Genomic DNA, 24,814 nt, shown 5'->3' with positions numbered 1-24,814 from the left:
AAAGGAATAGAAATAGTTTGATTTTATGAAAACCTTAGACCCTATCAATGTACCCGAAAGTATAGCCATACAAGTTTGTGTGTCAAGTGTGTGTGTTTGGACTTTGGTGGGTACTCTATCAAAGTCCAAACAAGAAAACACATAAATGTCGAAATAGATTTCTGGTATACTTTCCCCTTTTCCATGCCAGCTGTTTTTCTGATTGCTTTTTGTGTGTGTGTATGTGTAATGTGTATGTGTGTGTGTGTGTGTCTGAGTGCAACATCTGTCTAAGCACTTTGCAACCTGTCTATCCTAAACTATACAACCTTAAACCTGTGCTAACCTGTTTGAGTGCACGCTCCATATCTATTCCCTGGTTCCAGGGAGCAGCTGGGTTAGCCAGGCAGTCCCCAGCGTTGCCACGGCGACTGATATCAATTTTCTGACGGCGAAGGGTGCGGAAGGCCTCGGACATCACAAGGACGCCATCATATGTCAGAGATGAGGTATACTGAAGAATGAAGGAAACAAGAGACATTTTATAATTTTGACATGGTTTTGAACTTTTTTTTGTCAGTACACAGTATGACAGAAAGTTATCCTGTCAAACGTTTAATTCTCAGGTAATTCAAACAACTGAAACCCAAATATATTTTAAAGATGTGTTTGGTGCTCATTGGCTTTTTACAAAAGCATCCACATTTTCTTTACAGTGATCATAGGTTCCGCATCATACTCCGCTTTCTGGATGAGAAACACAGCAATGAATATATGTTTCCTGTGATTTAAAAACCCAAATGAGAATATGCTAATGTTGCTGTACCATATGTCAATATGATTTATTCAGTAAATGAGACATAACTTAATCCAAGCTGTATAACATTTGACCATCTTAACTCCATATGAATACCCTTACCGGTGTTTAAAAATGCTGAGCCTTAATCCATCTCGCTAACAGTCTGACTTTTATTTGACATCAACACTTAACACCGGTGAACATCAATCAACATCACTGTAAATGTAACATCACTGTAAAGGTGCCACTTCTAGACAGGCTTATAGTTTTCGAAAACAGTAACTGGGGCATTAAAGTTACATTAAAACAGGTTTAAATTATATTGCATTGCCATTATGTCAATCCACTTTGTTAAGGTACTTCCTTTGAAGGTGGAACTTTCCTTTCCAATATGTATAAATGTTCATTTTATTACATGTAATCATTTAATAAGATGTGGCACTTCAAACGTGAGTTAAAACGGGGACCTTTTCAATGTTACATTAAGTAAGAAAAAGGGAAAGGGTAAGAGATTACAAGATTTGTTCTTTAATGAAACTCTTAAATGTAGTGGTGATCTTGACAGATTGTTTGACGAATTCATTACAGGGAAGAGACAGCGCAGCGAGGAAGAGCACCACACTCAGCAGCAACAAACCCATCCAGCCCACACACACTGAAGCACGGCGCCTGGCAGACAGACAGAGGCAGTCAAACACACAGCGGGCGCCTTCACATCACAGCAGTGAAGAGTGGTGAGATAAAAATGGGAGGAAAGAGGGAAGTCGGCTGAGACTCTGCCGATGCTCTCCACGCCTCTGCAGGTCTCTTACTGACATCCCTTGATTTGAATCCCATGAGGTGTGTTTTGGAAGGCTGCAAAACCATGTCATTCTCCTTTCATCTCTCCCCGCTGAAACTAAAGAAGCCTTTAGGCGTGCGACTGACACATGACGACTATGGGATCAGATTCAAGGAGAAAACAACAACAAACGTGAGCCAAGCATTTTGTGTCTGTTTCTGCAGCAGGAGAGACATAAACACCTTTGGTACTTTTGGGAAACAGTAATGGCTTTTAGAAAGAACACCTCTTTGTTATAGATATTTCTTGGATTGCTTTAAATCTCCAAGTTCAGCTAAAATCCAACAAGTCAATACTGATTTTGTCTGTCTCTATCATCATCTAAAATAAATCCAGTGCAAAGACTGCGTACACTACGTGCTTTTGAAGTACTTCATTATCTCACCATAGACCTACGTACCTAAGAGAACATAATATAGCAAAGGCTGTGTTAATCAAAGTAAGAAAAAACACCACAAAGCTAATTCATTATCGCTGTTGTGAACACGCATATTCAATTAATACAATTAGCTCTGCGCTGGTGTCTGGCAAACATTTAATGTTTTACACATGGGCAAATATTGATAAAGGGAGCCCATAAGCTGTTGAATATGCTAACACACATGTTGTATATGCTAACACAGATGTTGTAGACCTATTCATATTCTGATTATGCAATTAGGGGACATGATTAATTTGATATTTGAATAGAAAGCAAAAAGGCTGTACCTTATATATATATATGTGTGATGATCACAAGCAGTTTGCCTCACTTTTTATGAAGTTAATATATTTCTTTGCCAGGTCACTGATCATTTTCATTACACTTCAACAAAATCTCCAGGCACTCCAGAACTCATTTCGGGGCACAGCAGCTGAGAATCACTAGGTTAAGAGATTTTGATTGATGGCCAAAAGCACAGAGCTAGCTCCAAATGCAGTCTCTAGTGTGCCGGGGACATGTCCCTGTTGGGTTTTTCACGCCGCACATTATTACACCAGAGTTCTACTTGGCCTGAGGCTACAAGTTGGCCCAAGGCTAACTGAGCTCAGCTTTTACACAGCACAAATTAGCCTAGAGCCATTTGGAAGCATCTGTTGTCACTAGAGATATCTGGGTTTGTGTCATTTCATTAAATCATTAACATTAAACCCAAGTTTCCTTGTTTGCAAAAAGCAGGACAAATATTATTTGGAAGATAACATTTGAGTGCACTTCAGATATGTTCAGGAAGTTCAAGAAGTGGACAATAACTAAGCATGTTCACTGTGTAAATCTTTCACAATCACGTGTAAATAATTGTACCCCCATTAACGGCTCTCGTGTACATGTGTGGATTTATGCAGCCGTCATGCACTAATGCAAAGTCATCAGGTCCATCTAAGAATGAGGACTGGCCAACTAACACTTGTCCTTGTGTGAAAGAGGACATTCCAATAATAAAAGATTATGACCGTCAATATAGTTGCAGCGTTGAACATGCGTGTGTGTGTATGTGTATGTATTTGTGTGTGTCTTTCCGAGAGGGACTGCAAGTTGGGTGTGAGCCATAGAGGAAACTACAGATAGCTGCTGTATGATGTCTTTTTAATGGGTAGGTGGACACATTTTGATTTAATATATGCACAAATCAAGCGCAATTGGCAGCAGGTCAGTGTCCGGTCAAAGGAGGTGTGGATAGAAATAGAGGTGCGCTAATGTGACAGAAAAAGGGACATTTGCAGTGAGAGGAAATGGACACTCAGGTTGGTGAATAGAGAGGGTTATAAGCACAGTAAGGGCAGTAAGAGAGACTATTGAAGCAATGAAGGGGAAAATGTTCAACGTAGTGAGTCCCTGTGACCTACAGCAGGTCATTTGAGTGGATCTAAATGAAATAGAATAGCAGCCAATAAAATGTGTTTATTTTGATGCATTTTCAAATCAGATGTTTGATGGTTATAATTTTCTTTATATTCATAAATACTGAAAATTAACCTGAAAATTAAACAAATATAATTCCTAAATGAAATAAACAGATACAAATGAAACATTATTAAATGTAAACGTTAACATAATAAGAAAGTATGTGAAATGTAGCTTATATAAAAAGTCGCCCCCTAATAGTCTGGTGGTACAATAAGATGAGAGAAATATGGTGCAGAAAGGAGATTTAGTCATGTTGCCCATCTCAGTTTACTCCCCTGCCCTGCATTAAGTATGAGTTTATATACTATAAAGAAACAACTTGCAAAATGCCATGCACAAGCTTTTAAGATTGCAGTCTAACCGTGTGAAAAAGGACCTATAGCCAGGTGCAATTGCAGCCACAAGTTCATCTTTATCTAGCTGGTATAAGAGCATACAGTATGGCCTGAGTGAGAGTGTGGATGAGCGACAGAGAGAGGGTTAATGCGTTCAGAGAGGAAATAGAGTTTGAATCTGCATGCATCACGTTAATCATACAACAATTGATGTATTCAATCATAGTAGGATCAGCCAATTCACCTCTCCAACAGCCTGAGGTCACACTCTGATTGGCTTAGAAGCTGTACCAAATGCACCATATCACACTCTGAATGGTTCAAATGCAGCATATCACCCTGTGATGGGTTACCTGTGTAAAGAGGCTGCACATTTGGTTTCCATAGTGAATTTCAGGCATTAAGAAGAATTTCCACACTAATGTCATGTGTGCGTTCACTGCAAATATTTTCGTGTTTTGTATGGTACCAATATCATGGAAAATAGCTTAATTGAGTACAGTTCTGCATTTTTGTTTCCTGAAAGAGAAGTGGCCTAAGGTAGAACATTTCCATAACATAACCCGCTATTTCACCAATTAAAAATTATATTTGTTAAGGTAGTGGCAGCTTGTTCCTCTCCTTATGTTTAAGTATGAGACAGCATATTGTATCACCTTAGGTGGGCTTTCAGATCCCGGGTACTCTCGCTGATCCAGTTTGTTCCAGCGCTGCATCAGTTTAATAACGATAGGCCTGCTGAAGTCCACCAGCTGGAAACCAGTCACATTGGCACCGCCATGCATGAACCTCTCCAGAGATATGTCCTTAAATCCCTGTGAAGGAGAGATGGAGAGATAGTGAGAGAGGGAGAGAGAGAGAGAGAGAGATGTAGAGGTGAAACATGGGATGTTGCAATCACAGAGTGGAAGTGTACTACAAAATCCTCTGACATTGTGTGGACCTCTGCTGACAAAAATCATATTTCCTCAAACTGCAAACGTTTATTTGATTATTTTTACCCCCACTGAATATGGAGTGACTTCTCCAGCTGAGAGAGTGAGCTCATGATGAGTGACACTTCGTAGTTAAGTGCTCCTGAAGAGGGATCCATTTGGGAACAGGCCAAAGACAGAGGTGGAGACATGTGAGGGTGATCTTTGGGTGATGGATACTAATTGCTGAAAGCTTATCCTTGACCTGAGCTCAATGGACCCTTTTTCACAGTTTCAAAGAGAATTGCGGTGGAACAGATTGTAAAGATTAAGGTTAAAGCGATACTTCATGTCGTGAAAGAGAATTCCAGCTGCTACATGTAGCTCTGACTTTGTTGAGGAGAGATAATGTGAAAGGGACAATGGAGGGAGTTTTAAAAAGATCAATATGGAACCAAGAAACATGGTTTATTTTACTGCTAATAACCGCAAACAAATCTACTTTGGGATGAGTAAAACACTTTTTTATAATAATAGCTTAAGAGCAGGGATTGTATTTGTATTGCTTATTCCAATTTTTAAGACTTCATATTGATCCTATTTGTTTGTCTTTTTGTTAGACATCTCGAAAAATAAAACAAACAGAGCAAAGGAATGTTATCAAAGGTTCTTACCAGGTTGGCTACGATGTAATGGTAACCTTTCACATGTTTCCCCACACTGACAGCCTGGAAAGAAAAACAGATAAAGATTATAAATGTCTTTGCTATCAAATGATAATGCATGTAGTGTTTAGGATTCACATTAAACGATGCACCATTGAATTACCATGCTTGATAACATACTGTAAAGTTAGTTTCAATTTAGTTTAAGAACATGGGAGGGGGAGTCCAACTACAAATAATAAAGAGACTCCCTCCCATCTGTGGCTTTGGTTATAGTCAAACTGATTAAAAGCAGAGTGAGGACCGTGGTACCACACTGGCTCAAACTCTGCTGCCTCTTGGAACGTTTAGAGAGCTGCTGCAATGTGTTGGCTCCGTTAGGGCTGTGTTAATCCGTCCAGCCTGCTATAAAGTTGTTATTGTAAGACAAATGGAAATAACCTTGCTTTTATTTACCAATGTAGACTGTTTTCAACCAAGAACACACACAAAAAAACCTGTGAAGTCCAACTTCATGTAAAAACCCCAAGTCGTGCAGGAAGAATGATTTAACTTGTTTTGGGATAACTGATGATTGCCTTTCCTTTTTGTACACAAAATAGTCTTTTATATAATAAGTGGGAACATACGTACAAAAACACCTTTTTAACGCTTTTCAGCTATCCCAACAACAAACCAGCTCGTCCAAGATGATCCACTTCATCTACTGAAATTGCATGGCTAACAGTATGGCATAGTAGGGAAGCAAAGTTTAATTTGACTCAACTTAGAAATCTCTGTTACATCTGGACATTGGGATGTAGAATAAAATATGAACATTGTTAGAGTTTTGACAAAAGAGGAAAAAGGCTCTCCAAATTAGCGGGGTGCCTTAACTTAATTAATAAATTGCTTAGATCTTTTTCATTCTGTTTCTCTCACCGCCACATATCAACAGCTAAGTACTAACACATACAGATGCTCCCATGAACACGCACACAGAAACACACACATCCCCACATCCCCACACACACACACACACACACACACACACACACACACACACACACACACACACACACACACACACACACACACACACACACACACACACACACACACACACACACACACACACACACACACACACACACACACACACACACACACACACACACACACACACACACACCGCAGCTGGCAGGAGCAGTCAAACAGAGCAGTCTCTGTCCCAGAGCATGGGCACTTGCCAATGCCAGCACTGCAGAACGCACTTTGTCGGGAGTGTGTGTTTGTGTACGAGTGTCTGTCTCATTATGTACTTGTGTGTGTGTGTGTGTGTCTCTGTCTCTCTGTTCACTTACAACAGCAGCCAATTAAGGAAATGTCTTGTCTTTCTATCAGTCTGGGATACTGTGATAAGTGTATATGTATGTGTGTGTGTGTGTGTGTTGTATGAGTAAGTGTATTCGAAAGCTGGTGTGTATATTATTTGTGCGTATATTGTGCACTGGTATGTACTGCATTATTAGCAATATGAGAGTTGTGTGTGTGTGTGGGAGGGGTAGCCAATTATATGTTAGCACTAGAGTTTAGCTGTTAGTGTCACTGAGTTTGTCATATGTGCAGACAGAGGATCACATGTGATGACAGGTGACTCACTCACTCACTCACTCACTCACTGTATCTGAGTGGACAGTATGGTGTGTTCTGCAATCATAGCTGTTGGAGAAGACACATTTTTCACTCCCTGTTATGAACTCCAGGGATAAACTAAAATCTTGTTTTCTCTCCAGATGTCAGAAAGCATAAGGAGTGCTGTGGCAACTGGCTGAGAGAAGTAGTCAGCAGGCAGACAGACACCAGTAATGCAGTGAACAAAAACAATATGGGGCGCTATAACTGGCAGCGCAAGATAACTTGAATTTCTTAAAAAGGTTCTGCTTTTAATTACTTCCCAAAACAGCGTTCTCTGTTGTCTGTGGCTTATTGTGGTGTGTTTGCGGCTCATTATTCCGTGTTAAGAGCTGTTAAGTCCAGTTCAATTATGTAATCTCTGCCCCTGTCTGTTAGAATCTGAGCGATAGTAAGAGTGCATCTTTAACCATAGTGTGGTCTCAATATAAAGCAGTATCTCATGATCTAAAATGCTTCAGGGTCTTTCAGGTTCCAGATCATTTTCAAATATCATCCTGTGCCTGCAGTAAGCTAGCAGGGTTTTTCTTTCTTTCTTTTGTGTGCTCTAGCTGGGTACTACAGTGTTTAGTAAGGCACTATGTAATGTACAGCAAAAGCCGTCAATAACCACAACATTAACAAGTTTAATTTAAACTCAACTTATAAGTACATTTTCGAGTTAATCAGTATATATATTTGTTCTCCATCCTACCATTTACGCGGCACACAAGCCCAAGAATACTATTTCTTCTCATAAATGGTTGCATTTTGATGTAAGGTGCTTTTACCTGCCAGATTACTTCTCTCATCACCAATCTTATTATAGTTTGTGTAGCAGCTTCATATTTTCTGTCCGGTGCAAAGTAACTTTGGTTTGAAGTATTATGATATTACCTGTTCTAGGATGCTCTGTAGTCTCTCAGGCTCCAGGTCAAGAACATATTTTCTCTCCTGACGTCGGTCCAGGTCCTCTAAGAGTCGGCGGTATGCAGCCTCATTGAAGCTCTCCACACAGATAGCACTCACCTGGGTTAACATATATACATACATACAGGAAGTGTGTGTAAGCATATAACAAACACAACAGTATCGGATAAATGTCATGAACACACGCCAACATTTCTTTAAGAATTGTGTTTGAGGAATGAAGTACAAAAACATTGATGTGATTAAGTGTGGTGGCTTAACATGAGATGATGAGTGTCCTTGCACGCTCCTGCCTGTTTCCAGGAATCTGTGTGTCTGTGTGTGTGTGTCCTGACCTGCCATCCGTTCTGCCCCGCTCTCTCCATAATTGCCTGCAGTATTGCATAACCTAGACAACAGAGAGTAAAGGGAGAAAAATGGAGAAAGAGAGAATTAATACAGTCTTCTTGGCATGTGGGGTTGTAATATATTGCATTTTTTGCAAGTTATGCTTTTCTTTGGTTTTCCCTTTCCTGTAGTGCATGTACATGGTCTGGTCTCCCACACACTCCCCTCTGCCTGACACGCCTCAATTGTAGTCCTTTTTTTCACTTCAAGGACGTACTGTAGTGACATCACTATGTAACACTCATCGTTCTTTTGGCTAGCGCTCAAACACATTGTACATGATAGGCTAAGGGGTGGAACATGTCGAAGTGGTTGACCAATCACAACAGAGCCGGCTAGCTATCAGAGCAGACTGGGCTCTGGTTTCAGACAGAGGGTGAAAAAAGATGCTGCAGCACAGGCAGTATGAGAATAATAAAGCACTTTATGAACATTAAAGCATGTTCCCATGTCACAGAAGAGGCACAAAATACAAATATGAAACCTGAAAATGAGCATAATAGGGCCCCTTCACACCAGTATTTCCCAAATCTTTGATGTGAAATTATATCCAGCAGATTTATCAGTCCATTTTATTTGACAAAGCAACACGGTAATGTTTTCTCTTCAAAAGGGGGGGCAAAGCACTTAGCACTCAAGCAACACTCCTTCTTGTATGTCACGTTATCAAACAGCTCAGAAAGCTTATCAGAACAAAGAGTTATGTGCCGACACAATGGAGACTGTTGATAGTGACATTTCATTGACATTAAACTTCTCATTGCCTCTTGTTCTAAAGTGAACTTTGATTAAAATGCACTTGATCTGATAACACGCTTCCACTTCAATCAACTCATCATTTTGATATCCTGGAACCAAACACAGTAAGGACATGTTTTTCTTCCACACAGTAACGGAGGATTAAATCAGGTGAATGTGACTCTCTACGTGATATAGGGTACGTTTCACATTTAATATGCAGCTGGTGGCCACGCAAGCAATGATGAATTAATGTAAATGATACGGGGAAGTGGAAGAAATAACATAAATGGGAGACAAGCCAGGATCACATTATTGGCACACAGCTACTGAATGTTACCATGAGGATAGTTGTAATCTCTATCAAATCTCCAAGTATTTTGTTGAATCTGCTTTGAGCTAGAATGGATTGTGTGGGGAATAAAACGGAATAATTTCACACTTGACTCAAAGTCACATTTATACACACAGCATATGTCTTTATGACACTGACATACACAGACACTCACAACAAGACAAAATGAAACACACACACTGCAGCGCAACAGTTCCAACTGTTATCCGTTTTATTTTTCTGCTTATGTGGAGATAGCAATTTACTGCTTGACTTGAAACAGAAAGCACAGCTGAAGCCTCGGTAATCAAGGTGTGTATGTGTGGGAATGTGAGTGTATTTCTGTGTGGAGTCTATATTCATGTGTGCAGCTTGTTCTTTCACCATTCCTGCCACAGAGAGATTTTGTGAAAAGGTTTGTCTGAGTCCTAAATTATTGTATTTGTGTTCAGTGATACACTAGCTTAGAGTCGTTTATGTGTACATGTTCGTTTGAACTGTTGAATTTGCATTATAATTCATTTCACTCAGCTGACACTTTTATCTGGATCACTTATGGGGTTAAGAATCTTGCCCAAGGACACTACGATATGTTGACTGCAGAACTGGATTAAAATCAGTGACTCTCTGATATATACACTTATTTTACCCCCTGTGCCACAGTTGCCTTATTTATCCATTAATGCACATTCAGATGTTTATTACATACATCTACTGCATGTTGTATAAACATTGCATTTGTATGCTCATGTGCAGGTTTCTGGACAATTTGTGTTTGTGAGTGTGTGTCTGCAGGCTGTCTGTGGAGCAGAGCAGTGAGCATAAAACTGATATCAGTGTTACTGCCCATTTTCCAGCACATTACCGGCAGCAGGGCCTGATGGGAGCCTATAATGAAGGGCCCTGCTTTGGCCAAGTTAAGGGTGAGCAAAGTCTAAACTCTAGGCATCCATCCTCCGTTCCATTTCTCCCTCCTTTCTCTCCATCTTTACCCCCTTTCCTGTAATATGCTACTGTATATCCCCAAAGGCTTGTGGTCCTGTCTGTCCTCTTACGACTCCTTCCTGTCCCTAATGTAATCTCCCCCCTGCCTCCCTCAGGCGCCTCTCATCTACTTCAACTTTGTCCTCTTCTCCCGTCACCTTGTTTATCTCTTCCTGAAATTTCTCGCACCTGTCTTTCCTTCTTTCTCTCTTTTAGGCTCTCTCACAGGCTTGAATCACCTAACTTAACCCTCCTGCTTCCCCTTGTCTCTCCTTTTTCTTCCTATGCTCCTAGTTGTCTGGGTTAGTACCCGGGGGGTGCAGAGGAAGAAAAAAGGCTGGCAGAAGCACAGAGCACAGACAGACACACAGGCACACACAGGCACACACAGGCACACACACACACACACACACACACTCACACACACTGTGCAGCTCACTGATTTCCTAACACGCCACTATACCATGGTCTGGGGATTCTGTGTCATGTTTGACCTGTGTTTCTCTCCCTGTGGCGGGGACTTAGTTTGAGCGTGTGTGTGTGTGTGTCTGTGTGTCTGTGTGTGTGTGTGTGTGTGTGTGTGTGTGTGTGTGTGTGTGTGTGTGTGTGTGTGTGTGTGTGTGTGTGAGTTTGTGTGTGTGTGTGTGTGAGAGAGAGAGGGAGAGAGATAACGTGCCAAGCATTCCCATGACAGTGGTTAGGGGCCGAGGGCGTCAGCTGTGCCTGGCCCCTAACTTACGTGCAGTGTATGATAGGATGGTTAAATTAAAGCCAGGTGAATGCTGCAGAAGTTGAGGCCAAACCCGACTTTCTGGCTCAAAGCTGCCAAATTACACTCCTGTTTCTGCGGCTGGATCCTTACATAAGGAGAGAAAATATCCAAAAGAACAACCTTTGTACTTTTTCAACGAGAAAACAAGGCTTCATTTGGGAGTTAAATTCAGGCCAAATAATCCCAGGCAAACAGACCTTTAAAGAGATTCTTACGACTTGATATAATGATATTATAATTTTGTTGCGTCATTTCAAACTGAACCCACATTTATGGATAATTATTCATGCAAAGAAAGTTATTTGGAACTAGGCTAATTTGGAAATCTGCTTTAAACTCCTTTAACTGTTTAATTTAAGCCCAGCAATAGAAGACAGTATATCTACTCAGTTAGGTCTTGTTATCAGACTTGACTAATCTCTGGGGGTACCATAAGGACACATCTTCACTACAGTCACATTCATTTGGACAGCTCTGGTATACAGTAAATGCAGACTATAATACTGAGTAGCAGCCCCTTTTGCGTACTACCCTATAATCCCCCAAGATGCCTCTGACCCTTTTCTTTTGAATCATACAGGGTTTAAAAGAAACTGCTTCTGCACTTTGATGTTAAAACTGGTGGAGTTTTATAAATCAACATGTACTTTGACTCACTAAATTCGAGCAATTTCTTCCTTCAATCCCTGAACCCAGAGAGAGAAAATAACTAATGTATTTGCTCTTTTGTACTCTTCACACCCTCACTTGAGATAGTAATTATTCCATTATTAGCTTATGAACAACACTGGTTGTGGGTATATATAAACTGCTTGCCTTGTAGTTCGGAGATGAATTGCTCTTGTATAGTTTCTGTTTGACTTATTTTCTAACTTTTATTTGATAAACGTATAATTATTTGTTGTCCCTTGTGCTGTAGAAATAACGCTTTATACAGTAGTGCTTTATATTATATTGGATAATAAAAGGAACAATCCGTTAAGGCTCCAACAATATTACTGGACGAATTGATGATTTCCCTGGAGGATTATTCCTGTTTATATGGAAACCCATTCTAAATCCTATACAAAATCCAAAGAACTTTCGCAAAAAATATATTTAAAGATATCCAATATTTTGACATTTGTTATTTTATTTGGAACACAAACTCTTGAATGTAACTTGTTAATGTATTCTTCATTGTGCTTTTACCTCTGTCTGTGTCGTAGAGGAAGACAAATCGGCTCCAGTCATAATGATCCAGAAGTGACAGCAAAGCCCCTCTGATGGAGGGCCGGAGCTGCAGGGTGAACTGAGCCTCTCCCTCGGTGGGGAAGCTGGGCGTCACCAGGCTGATGTGCAGGGCCCCACAGAACGACGTCAGCGTGTTCACCGAGCGCTTATCGTAAAGGCCAAAGATGGCGAAGACCCCTCTTGAATACTGAGAACAGACTGATGTGAGGAAGGAAGAGAAAATGAGGGCGGGTTGTTGGGGAGGGATTTCAAATGAAGGAAGTAAAAAAAAGAGGAGAGACATTAGAAAACACAAATGCACAGTGTAAGAAGAATGTGCAAACAAGAGGAAGGAAGGGAAAAGACACATGTTGCTTAATTCAAATTCACAATGTGGAATATGGTTCAACATTTAAACCGTTTTAGTGACTCTCAGATAATTAGGCTCTTTGAGTGGTACGGTATGTAAATAGTTTACCAAAACAAAGTCTCATCAAACTCAGATACATCTTGAAATAGTCATCAATCAGTTTTTTAAGAGCCTGAAAAATCTTTATTTGATCCAAAACAAAAAGCGACAGATTTGTGGCTTCAAATGAAAATCTCTCTGTTTTAGTACAAGCAAAACCATCCACACATACATGGGTGAACATTAGACAACCCTACTAGCCCCTGGCAAGCAATTTAACACTTTTTGTCACCAAATCGTTCCCACTAGCAAAACTGGCACGGCTGCTTATACAGTTGTTAAGGAAATTACAGTCAAATAATCCCACCTGCTTGGAGCCTAACATCCTTAAAATTCATCCATGCCCACACACACACATATACACACACCGGCAGATAAAAAAAACCCTTGACCAAGCTGCTTCAAATGTGAAGTCATTTTCTACTACAACGCTGGGACTCAGTCTTCAAACACCCCGCAGCTTTCAACCATGACAGAGCTGAGTGAAAAGCACCGACGCCCCCCCGCTATCGCGCTTATTCAAAAATCTTTCCTCTGCTACGGTTTGTCGTTCATCAGTGCGGCCTGATCACAACTATGTTTTAACACAAAAAAAGAAACCACTTAGGTGTTTGAGACAGAGAGAGAGAGTCAATCAAAATGTGCACACAAACACGTGTTTCGCTTTCTTAGGACTCAGCAAATGAAGTGACTACTCATTTTTCTTTTTACACTCTTTAATGGTTGTTTTTCTTTCATCCTCTTATATCATCCGCTCTCTCCTTTCTATTTCAGCCCCATTCATCCTTTCAGGCTAGATTCTTTCAGGCAAGCATGTTTTGAGCTTGAGCTCTATCCTGCGTCATAATTCACTCTCCACCCCGTAACACGTCACACTGGAGTAAACAGAAAGCCAGGGGGACTGCAGACTTTGCTTTTGGCAACAGCCGGCCATCACTGTAACCTTTTCTCCCTTTCTTGATCTCCTTCAGCATCACTACATCCCATACCTTTTCCCCCCCTCTCTTCTGTTTCCAAGGCGGACACTGCATCCATCCTCTTTCTTTCAGCTTCAAACATCATCGCTTCCCCCTCTCTCCCTTTGCGACTGCCTCCTCTTTTCTGTTCCTCCCTCTCTCCCTCCTCCTGGGACTCAGCGTAATTCCATTATCAGCTATAAGCCTCGGTGGGGGTATATACTGAGGGAGATGCAGCTTTGACGCTTTCGGCTTGTGGCAATTAAACAAAGCCAAGGCCCCTGCACCCAGGAGGCGATAAGGCAGAGGTTTAGCCTGAGATTATGACAGGAGCTAAATGTCTTCAATTCAGACAACTAGCATACGTACGTAGCATGCGTCATTCAGTAGGAGCTGAGTCATTGCGTCCTCAAAGTCAACAAACTTAGTGCTTTCCAGGATGATTTTTATTGCACTATCAGGTTTAATTTGATAGCTTAGATCATAGCAACATGACTTGAGAGATGGCGATGGAGATGAGACTGTGTGTGATGAACTATGACAGGTGCTATATTTTACAGTTCAGTACCTGGAATGCACAAAGATGTTCTCACTAAATCATTGAGTTCGACATTATAATGAGGTGCTCAGAAGGCAGGAAAAACTCATCTCAAATCTAAATAACAGCGAAATGACAAGGATTGAAGCAAAAAGAAAGCAGAGACAGTTAAGATGTTTCCTCATATTTAGTTTGATTGATTATACCTTCCATTTATTCGTGATGGCGGAGAAATGCTGTCTTTATCCTGTCTATGAATCATACATCTGAATTTATTTGACAGCATCGTCAAGGCAAATGGTATTCCCTTGTTTCTAAATTAAATTGTGTTTCTGGGACCAGCTGTTTGAGGACACAGAGCAAAAACTGAAGGAAGGCAGCAAAACAAGAGCAAGTATTGAAGTGACATGGAGTGTATTGCTTCTCCCATGTCGAATGATGAATTTCTTTTTGAACTTGACTGAAACAAATGGCCTAGATGCAGTTTGTGACAACACTGTCTGCACATTTTATTTTCCACCCACCTCCTGGGTCCCCATGAAAACTATAAGGAAATATTGGTAGTGTTAATCCCAAACCATTCTATTTTTAAACACCAAAACATCTGCAACCATACACACAGAGGCCCAGAGCACATGACAAACAGCTCTATGTACGTCTCACTCTCTATTCATCTACTTTCCCTGTTTTCCTCGCCTATCATTCACCTCCTCAAATACCCTTATTTTCCACCTTCTGATTCTGGCTTTGCCTCTCTGACTCTCCATATCTGTTCTTTATCCCATGTTTCCCTTTCTGATGTCTCCATGGGCTTGTTTCCCTGCTACCCCCCACCCACCACCACCACCACCACCACCAGCCGCAAGGCAGGAATGTGCCAGACAGTGGCGTCATTGTAATAAAGTGTGTGCAAAGCTCGCTTCATAAAGCTTTAATGAGAGGAGGGGAATAGCGACAGGGTGCATCATCACCACAGTAAAAGCATCGGACACAATAGGTCTCCTGGGACTTCCTCTACCTCTCCTTGCCTCCCCTCACTTCTCTCAGAATCTCCATATGTTTGTTTTTTCTGTGTACACTTTCGTGTCTTTTTCGGGTTCTTAATTATTCCCTCTGTCTGTCAAACCGTGCTCTTTCTGTGTGCAGTCTTCTCCATAAATCTCTTTAAAACGACCCTCCTTTATCAGCATTATTCTATACAGTATATCAAGCCTAAGCATCCTTGTATCCTCCACTGCAGCGATCCCTGTCTCTCTGATTCATTTCATTTGTGTCTCTGTGCGTTTAGAGAGACCTCTCAATCATCTGCACACCCGGCACATCACTATATTTCTTCTTTCAGATTCAATTTGTCCAATTTGCATAAGAGGGAAGAAAATATGTTGCTCAAGCAGTATAATATTACACAGACAAACATCTAGCTCTCTTTGCTTCTCTGGAATTGTTTCCCATGTGTCTCCCCTTCCTCTCTCTCTACTTCCCACCTCCCCCTTCACCTCCCTCAGCATCGTGTTCCTGTCTTCAGTCCGGCTGCTTGTTTGTATTTCACATGACAGCAAGAACAGATGCTCACATATAAACCTGCTCCTGCTTTTACTGTCACTGCACTACACAACATCAAAAGTAAAACACACACTACACACATAGTCACCTATATGCACTTTGTACACACACAACCATAGCCCCCCCCCCCCCCCCCCCCTCCTCCATCACTGAACTTTCTGATTTGTAGTCCTGGTGCTGCAGGGGCTTCTCTCCCATTAGTCTGAACAATAACTCTCTTGCTGCAGACACACATTCTCCAGACCATCACAGAAACACCACGAGAACACACTGAGCGTTCATTACATGCAGGTAAAGGCCAAGATGAAAGAAGCACCTGAGTGAAAGAAATATACAAAATAGTTCAAAAGCCATCTGCCGTACTTTTCCTGGCAATGCCCAGGGCTACCTACAGTACAGTGCAGCATACTACACCAAGAGGAAGGAAGGTACATGTCAATAATAAGCTTTTATGAGCTACATAATTAGTGAGCACCAAGTGGCTTACACTGACATTTCATATTTCAGACATTTACAGTTGTAACCTCTAGGGATGTAGGCTCTAAAAGTGAGATGAATGATGACGCGTTCAGGTTATTTTGTAGTGTACCTTTTTCTTTTACTTAGGTTCTGTTTATTCCAGGTCCAAAAAATATATTTCAGTGAATCGTTGAACTTATTTACCCAAACAGAAAACAGCAACTGTTTATATTCTACTATTCATTTGTTTGACATGTTACTTTATGCTGAGAGACAATCACTGCCTGGATTCTGACTTCAGAACCATTTAAGGTGAAGTTAGACTACATTATGGCGAGGAAATGCCTGGCCATACTCACAGGGGTCCCTTGACCTCTCACCTCGAGATATTTAAATTAAAATGAATGTTCCCGCAAGTCATCCCTTTATAGTACATACATGCCCACTTAATGCTAATCCCATGCAGCCTTGGGAAAAATGATGTTTTTTGCATGAATTATACAGTAAATGTCTTATTTTCACCTTTTAACAGGTAGTGCTGGGCTGAATCTCAAAATCATCGCCGGGGGTTCCTGCATTCAGATAATGTGCACCACGTTTATGAGGCATCAACTGTTGAGCTGCTTTTTCCACATAAACATCCCCTGTCCCTCTCAAACAACGACAAAAAGGGGTCTTTAAAGGTTAAACATTCAATGAAGAAAAATGGGGAGATCTCTGTGCCTCACTGTTCTCAATTACATAGATCTCACCAGGGGAATGGTAGGTGCATGCTGGGTAAAACGGCCTATTTATCTCCAGTGTTTGATAGCTGCTCTCAGGGGTAAAGACAGACATAAGATCAAGTTTGTACAACAGAAATACGGGATAATGCTTTACAACACTGAAACCAATCTTTTTTTTTTTTTTTTTAAATTGAATTTATAATTGCGATGTTTCCTTTATTTCATCAAAAACATATACAGATTATTATTTTATAAAAGTTGTTGTATTCATATCTTTGTTGGGACTATTTGAAAAAACACATTAACAAGATGTTACTTCTTAAAATGTAAATAAGTCATCTATAATCTTATGATTTAACTGTTGTATTGACACCTTGTACCCTCGCCTTGTAATATTACTTGAGTTATAATTAATTACATGATATAATAATGCCATATTTAGTTGTTATTCAATGCTAAGTTATTGTCTTTTTTTCTCCTTATAATGATAATTGTATATGACGGGGACTGTGTGTTCTGTGCAGAGTGTTTCCAGATACCAGGGAAGAGATTTGTGTGCCAGTCACAGCTGCCCCTGCAGTCTGCAGCAGCCAGAGCTGAGCAGAATAGTTAAATCATTCATAAAACACCATCAGGATCACCACACCCAGCCCTGCATTACAGGTTAACTGGCAAACCTGTAGATAACATGAACAATTTAAAACACACGATGCACAAGATGCAAGAAAAGCCTCTCCTCCTTTCACATTTTGTCAGTATATAACAGCAAAATAACATATATGGTAAAAAAGAATGGAAAGTAAGGATAGACTAGGGTTGTCATCTCTGGCCTTGACTACTGCAACTGTTTCCTGGCTGGTCTACCTTCATGTGCCATCCAACATTGAAAGCTCATCCAGAATGCAGCCGCCTGACTGGTCTTTGCCTACTGAAGTTCTCCCACATTACACCACTCCTCCCCTCCCTTTAATGTCTGCCAAAATCTGCCTCAAGACACTGGTACTGGGCTACCATTCTGCAAAATGATCTGGCCATTTCTACATCCAGGACATGGTGAAATCTGTTCCTTTCTCCTGCAAGTGCGCTCTGAATCGGCCAATTTGCTCACGTCTCCATCACTGCGAGTCAAACCCAGGTACCCCTCAACAGAAGCATGCCTGTTCGCTATACTGGCTGCAAAATGGTGGAACAAGCTCCCCATTGATATAACGACAGCAGAGAGTCTACGCATATTCTGTCTTAGACAAAAAAACTGCTGCTTGGCAAATAAAATAAATACAAATTAGCACTTAGAAAATGGGGGCTTATTTGAAACTACCACATGATTCTGGCTTCTTTTAGTTTGTGTCTTGGTTTATTGCACTTATTGTAAGTTGCTTCAGATAAAATGGTTCATATAGTACTTGGTGTGCTACCATCTAAAACAAATTCTGCACCAAGTATTTGTGTAAAAGTACTCAGACCATCTTGCTCTTAATGCTTCTACTGTAGTTCAAAGTCTCTATTCACTGTTATCGTTACTGTGGCTGCTTTTCAGGCAACTAAGAATCCTCTGGCTGATGGTCATTGTGAAAAAATCAATGGCACACATGTAGATAGTAACCAATATAGATTAGTATGACAATGGCGGTTAAAGGTGTGGTATGTTGTCATGATTTTTATGTCATTTAAAAGCTTAGAGGAAGTGTTCCCCAGTGCCCTGGCAGCACTCTTCTGCCAGTGAAAAACACTATATGGACACAAAGACGAAAGGGTTCTTCTGTAGAGATATTAAAACACTTATATTATAATGACAATGGCACCACAGCTCTGTTTGAGTGTAGCATAAAGACAAGACAGAAGACACTGGGTGGAGATCAATTTTTGGCAGAGAAGACAGACCCTGTATGGATTTTCAACTTGTTCCTCTAGACTACAACATTCTGTAGTTTATGACACAATAGAGCAACGTCTTAGAAAAAGACACCACTGCAACCTCAGAGGTTAGAATTGTGTAAAATGTGATGTTTTGTTTACAGTGGATTTAAGAACCAAAAAATACTGTAGAGATAAGAACATGCCATACAAATGACATCATCACAAAAACTATAAAAGAATAGAATATATATGAGCAGCCTTTGCATTTCGTTAGACTTGAAACAATGACTCCTCGTTCGAAGATAAACATTATTTATTCTACATTTGAGCCCAGACAACAACTCATCCGTCCTAAGCAGCAATGTTATGATGACAAGATAAAAGCCTGAGGGTCGATATTGTGCAAGAAGGCATGCTCACTATTTCATAACACAAAAATGAGAAGGCCTATGGGAGAAGTTTTTACGCACTGACTGTTTTCGGCCAATTACATCTTTGGTGAATCAAATAGAACTGTAAAGTCCTTCCCAGAGACATATGCTTATCTTAAGTTATTTTTAATAGATATGTTATTATTTTGTTTAATTAAAATAAATCTATAATATAGAGATTGCCAATATGCAATGTTCAGTTAATACAGGCCTCTAGAGTGCTCATCAGCAGCATCATAAAGACAAGATAAAAAATAAAGCTTTACAATCAATAGTCTGGCAGGGGAGTTCAGCCACCTTATGGATTTCATATCTGATCCTCTCCACCAGAACATAGTTTACAAGATAACTGAGCCGCAATAGCTTCATAAACAGGGCAGTGATTATTGAGAGTGATAGTGTAATGTGCGCTGCGCTGCGTGTGTTGCTTGTGAATGATGCCATTCATCCCTCTGTGTGCCTCCTTCTGCTGTCTGCCTATTGTCCCTCTTTCACATAACTGCCTCAAGCAGAGAGGAAAAGAGGACTTCAGAGGCACTCATTGAGGGGAAGAAAGGACAAACAGAGAGAGAGAAAAAGAGCAAAAGTGGAAGAGAGCAGTTTTCAAAACCCACAAGGGGCTCAGACAGGGATGAAGGAGAGAGTAGGTCTGCCAAGTAGACACTGCAGAGAAAACATAGAGGTAGGAAAAGAAGCAGAAGAAATTGGATATTGAAGTTATATACTGAATGTACACAAAGAGGGAGAGAGAGAGGAAATGCTGCCCTTTAGGGGATGGAAATTGTCCTTAAATGCCTTTACATCTCTTCCTGTGTGTGTGTCTGCCTTCTTTGGTTAAATGAATGCAGAAAATACAAACGTATTCAGTTTCAAACTCAGACATGCACAGAGCTGCCTCAAAGGCCATCCAGAATACACAGTTTTGTCTTTTTCGGTCACCCGTAAATGAATTCAGGGCTGAACATGGGGTCAGAGATCAGGAACAGAAGGAGAAAAAGGCTCCTGGGTAGAACAGCCACACTGCCACTTCTTTATTCTCTTTGATTACATTCTTCCATTTCCTTGCACCTTGCACTTTCTCCCCCCCCCCCCACGACTTCTCCTCCAGGTCCTTAAGGCTGCACGAATGAAGGGTCTGAGAATAAGAGCACTGATTGGGGGAAATGAGGGCCTAAGAGTGGGGTCAGCTATCTCTATGGCCTTTGGTGGCCTGTTAGTGAATATGCTAATTGTTGCTGAAACATGGCTTACTCCCTTGTGCAGTCTAATAAGAAGAAAAAGAGATAATCATTAATCAACCACACAACTGCAATGATTTAGTTTTCACTTGAGTATCATTTCCAACACTTGCATTTTCACTCTTGGCTTATGAAGTGCTTTCTTTTATTAGAAAATCACAAGGTAAAATAATACAAGGTAAGTTTTGGGAGCGTAACTGGCTTCCACATTCTGTTGCTCACAAGGGTAAATGTTCAGGATGCCAAAGGGACGATGCTGGCATCGATCTGCGCTCGAGTTTCCAACCAGCTTACACATTGTCTTGTTTCTCTTTAGCGTAGTGTTCTTTGAAAGCTTATTAACTTGTTTCTCTAATTGGGTTTCCTCTATTGATTTATCTACTGCGAAAGAGAGTCTTCAGAAATGTGTGTATTTGGTGCCGCCACAATACTAGCTTTATTTGTTTTCTTCAAAATGAACATTTACATTTTTATTCTAAAGTGTGTCCTCTGACTGTTCAGTAACCATGTGCAGATTGCTCTGGGCTTCGCCTCCAATTACATACAAGCTTACCTTGTTAGAGTTTGTTATCCTGAGATAAAGACGTGTGTACACTACTGAGGGCAAAAACAAGTATGTTAAAGTCTTCATATCTTTTGTATGTTTTTGGTCTGTATTTCTATTTTACAATATACAACATGCTCATCAAAATATGCTAAAATGTAACTTCAGTTAATCTTTTTTTTGTTTACTTTATTTATTGTTTTTGGATTTACCTTTTATTTTTGCATGATCCCAATTAACACAGGCAGTTAAATTAATACTTTGAAAGACAGATGTAAGATTTGCTGTTTGACAAACCTGATATTTAGTGTTTATATTAGTTTTTTGTGGGAATAAATGCTCTCTACTTTCTGAATAACAAATGGGATGCAGGACTGTGATATTGACGTTTTATAAATAGCCAATTTTTGAGTTTGTTAATTTGTAATACCCTGTTGTGATGTGTCGTGAAGCCTTGGACTTTAAAAGGAATCATGGACATACATAATGACTGACCATTAAGTTTGTGGCATTTCTGCGATTCAGTCAAAAGTGAAAAAGGACAGTGACAAGAAAATGGGGAGTGAGGCAATTACATGCGAATCCGATTGAACACTGACGGTTTGTTCGTCGGTATTATCTGGTACTATCTCTGTCCAATGAGCCATGGACAAGACTGATCATCAATCGGTTCCTCTTCTGTGAAGTCAGGAGGAAATTAACATACTTTTGTGACATCCCATTAGTGTTTTAAGTTCATATTTCGTAGCTCAGCACATTACTTGGAAGATCAGGCTTGTGGTGCAAAAACAGACACACACATCACACACAGTGACAGAGTTGGCCTGGGTTGTTGCTCTCCTGTCAAAACGAGGCATTACCCACAAAATTGATGAAGGCAAATATTGTACATATTTTGTCATGCAAAAACATACAGTAGACAATTGCCTTGAGCAGCAAGTGAGTTATGATGAAGTATCTACATCATGCATCATACTATAACCAGAAAAAGATAGCAGAGACTCTTTAGACTGATGCTGTAACAAAGCACCGAAGGAAACACAGCTGAAACTATTTGCTTTATTGGCCAGATGACATGCAAATGCCTACAACATGTACTTAATGTAGGACCTATGTTAGTTTGGGTGAAGTTAGGGCTATGGTTTTGTCTAATGCTCCATGTTGTATGCAATAGAAATGCACTCGACCACAGCCTAATAGCAGGAGGATTATTTGTTGCATTTAAAGCATATTCAAACCAGAGCAGATAAGACAGGGTGTCTATAATCAGTGTCCTTAAATGCAGTATTGGTTGTTAGGCTAACACAGCTGCCATGCACATTGTAACGACATCAGTATGGAAATAATGCAGTGTGGTTGCTGAAATACATAAAACTGATGTAAATTCATGGCAAATTATAATTGGTGTGCTTAATGCGGCATTCAGGGATAGCCAGCACACGGCTCGCATCTTTAATGTGAAGAACAATCATAGAGGCAGCTTAGATGGTGGCGGCTAGCTGTGATGTCCGTGCTAACAATGTTAAAGTGCAAACAACCACAGGAGGCTGGGCGCTCCTGATGCAAGTCAGATGGCGTTATAAGCGGTAACCTCTGTGGGAGTGTGGTGCAGAGCGGGGGCGATTAGCCAGAAAGCGGGACATACAAGGAGGGATTTGCACACTCGGCCGGCTTAGGTTAGATAGCAAAGAAAAGTGAAGGATAACAACACAAACAGAAGTTGTGTAACTTCATTTTCTACTCGTGACACCATTATTAGCAGTTATTTGCTGCTATATTATTGTCTTATTTTCTGAATGTTGTATAAAGAACCTTTAAACATTCAATCAGTAATTGGAATAAGCTTTCCAACCTTCTAAATATCAAGCTCTTTAAGGTATGAAACCATTATTGTTATCATGGCAACAATACAAAAATATCCCTAGGACCTGTGTTCACTGAAGCAAGCTATACATCTTGTTACAACTAACAACTAAACCTAGCAAAAAAACAGGCCCACGGCAAAACTGTGGCTCAGAGCATATCTGCTCACAGCATGACACAGCAGCCACACACACACACACACACACACACACACACACACACACACACACACACACACACACACACACACACACACACACACACACACACACACACACACACACACACACACACACACACACACACACACACAGCGGTATATACTAGTAGAATGACAATGTGTAAACTTTGCCTTAACAATGAGGTCTGCGGCCACAGAGATAGAAATATATAGGGAGGGGGATGGAGGCAGGGAGAAGATAAGGGAGAAAAAAAAGGAGGAAACTACATGTCACCTGTCATAGCGCTGCGCAGTGTACCCTTAGGACACACTCTTTTAAGCAGGGCTAATCTGTGTGTGCATATGTGTGCGTGTGTGCGTGCGTGTGTGTGTGTGTGTGTGTGTGTGTGTGTGTGTGTGTGTGTGAGAGAGAGAGATGTGTGACAGAGAGCCTTTTTACTCCAGTCATTTTTAAGCACTACTAACAGTAGCTAAAGCCCTGCGGGCCTGTCCGGTACGAACAGTCGTTCATCACACACACGCACTCGCTCACACACATGCACACCCACACACACACATAAACACACGGCTGATATCAAAACCATTCATCACAGCAGACAGGTAGAGAAGGGGAAGAAAGAGAGGAGGGGAGGAGAATCTCACTCGCTATGCAAGGACCATACTGAATAAGTACGGTCCTTTTATCTCTTTCTGAAGGAGCCATCACACAGGCAAACCGGCAGAAACCGATGATTACCTACGTTGGCATGCCACACTTGGCATGCACTCCTCTGTTGTGATGTGCTTTTATATTTTCCATACAGTTTTGTAGCAATGCATAAACCTTCAAATATCCTCATCTTATCAATTTCACATGATGCAGGCCTGACAGCCCCAGGTGGATGCATCTCTGTGCAGAACATGAGGAGTTTACCGAGATAACTAGGGCAAATGTAGATACATTATTACAGAAGTGTGCTTGTACAGGGGACTGCTGGGGCTATACAACTGTTAATTAACACCTAATGGTCTCTTTATTTGTTGTTTTGTATCAAACTGATGAATATAGAATGAAGTCAATGGAATCTCTTTAAAACAACCAACAAGTTGTCCAAATTAAATATCAAATGATATCATTTGTAGCTGCCCTTAAGAACGACACATGACATTTTCTTACGTGGCAGGATGACACCATTGGCCTATGCCTTATAAAACTGTTAACAATGACTGTTGGACAAATGTAACCATTATATGATCTGCTAATGTCATGCAGAACATTTGGTTAGGCTTAGGATCGGATAAAGGTTAGAGGGCTACTTTGAGAAGGACTTTCTCCCTGCGTGGTTCCGTCTTCCTTTTCAGTTTTGGCTGGGGAATAGTTTCATCACAAAGTTGCCCATATTAACTAAAACGTTTTCCTTGCATAATTTTCTCTAGAACAAGCACTGATCACTAACTGATGCATAATGATGCAGACAGTGCGACAGATTAAGAAGCTTTTAGGGATACATTTGTGTAGCCTGCTCCTATGGTGCAACTCCTTCAGCCTTCTGTTCCCTGTAAACATGCATCATCTCTAT

At 40.7% G+C, this 24,814-nt stretch overlaps 1 protein-coding gene across 3 annotated transcripts in view; it reads right to left on the bottom strand.

Moving 5' to 3' along the window:
• gria4a (glutamate receptor, ionotropic, AMPA 4a) overlaps positions 1 to 24,814 on the bottom strand; it is a 97,009-nt gene that overhangs the window by 46,713 nt on the left and 25,482 nt on the right. For all 3 annotated transcript variants that reach the window (XM_034115316.1, XM_034115315.1, XM_034115314.1), the window contains exons 3-8: positions 12,411 to 12,650; positions 8,340 to 8,392; positions 7,972 to 8,103; positions 5,431 to 5,484; positions 4,499 to 4,657; positions 326 to 493 (exon numbers count right to left, since the gene is read on the bottom strand). In XM_034115316.1, coding sequence (XP_033971207.1) covers positions 326 to 493; positions 4,499 to 4,657; positions 5,431 to 5,484; positions 7,972 to 8,103; positions 8,340 to 8,392; positions 12,411 to 12,650 — 806 coding nt within the window. The remainder of the gene's footprint in view (positions 1 to 325; positions 494 to 4,498; positions 4,658 to 5,430; positions 5,485 to 7,971; positions 8,104 to 8,339; positions 8,393 to 12,410; positions 12,651 to 24,814) is intronic.

Source organism: Trematomus bernacchii, unplaced genomic scaffold, assembly GCF_902827165.1.
Source record: "Trematomus bernacchii unplaced genomic scaffold, fTreBer1.1, whole genome shotgun sequence".
NCBI lineage: Eukaryota > Metazoa > Chordata > Actinopteri > Perciformes > Nototheniidae > Trematomus > Trematomus bernacchii.
The sequence above is the reverse complement of the archived record's forward strand: the minus strand, read 5'-3'. Positions and strand labels throughout refer to the sequence as shown.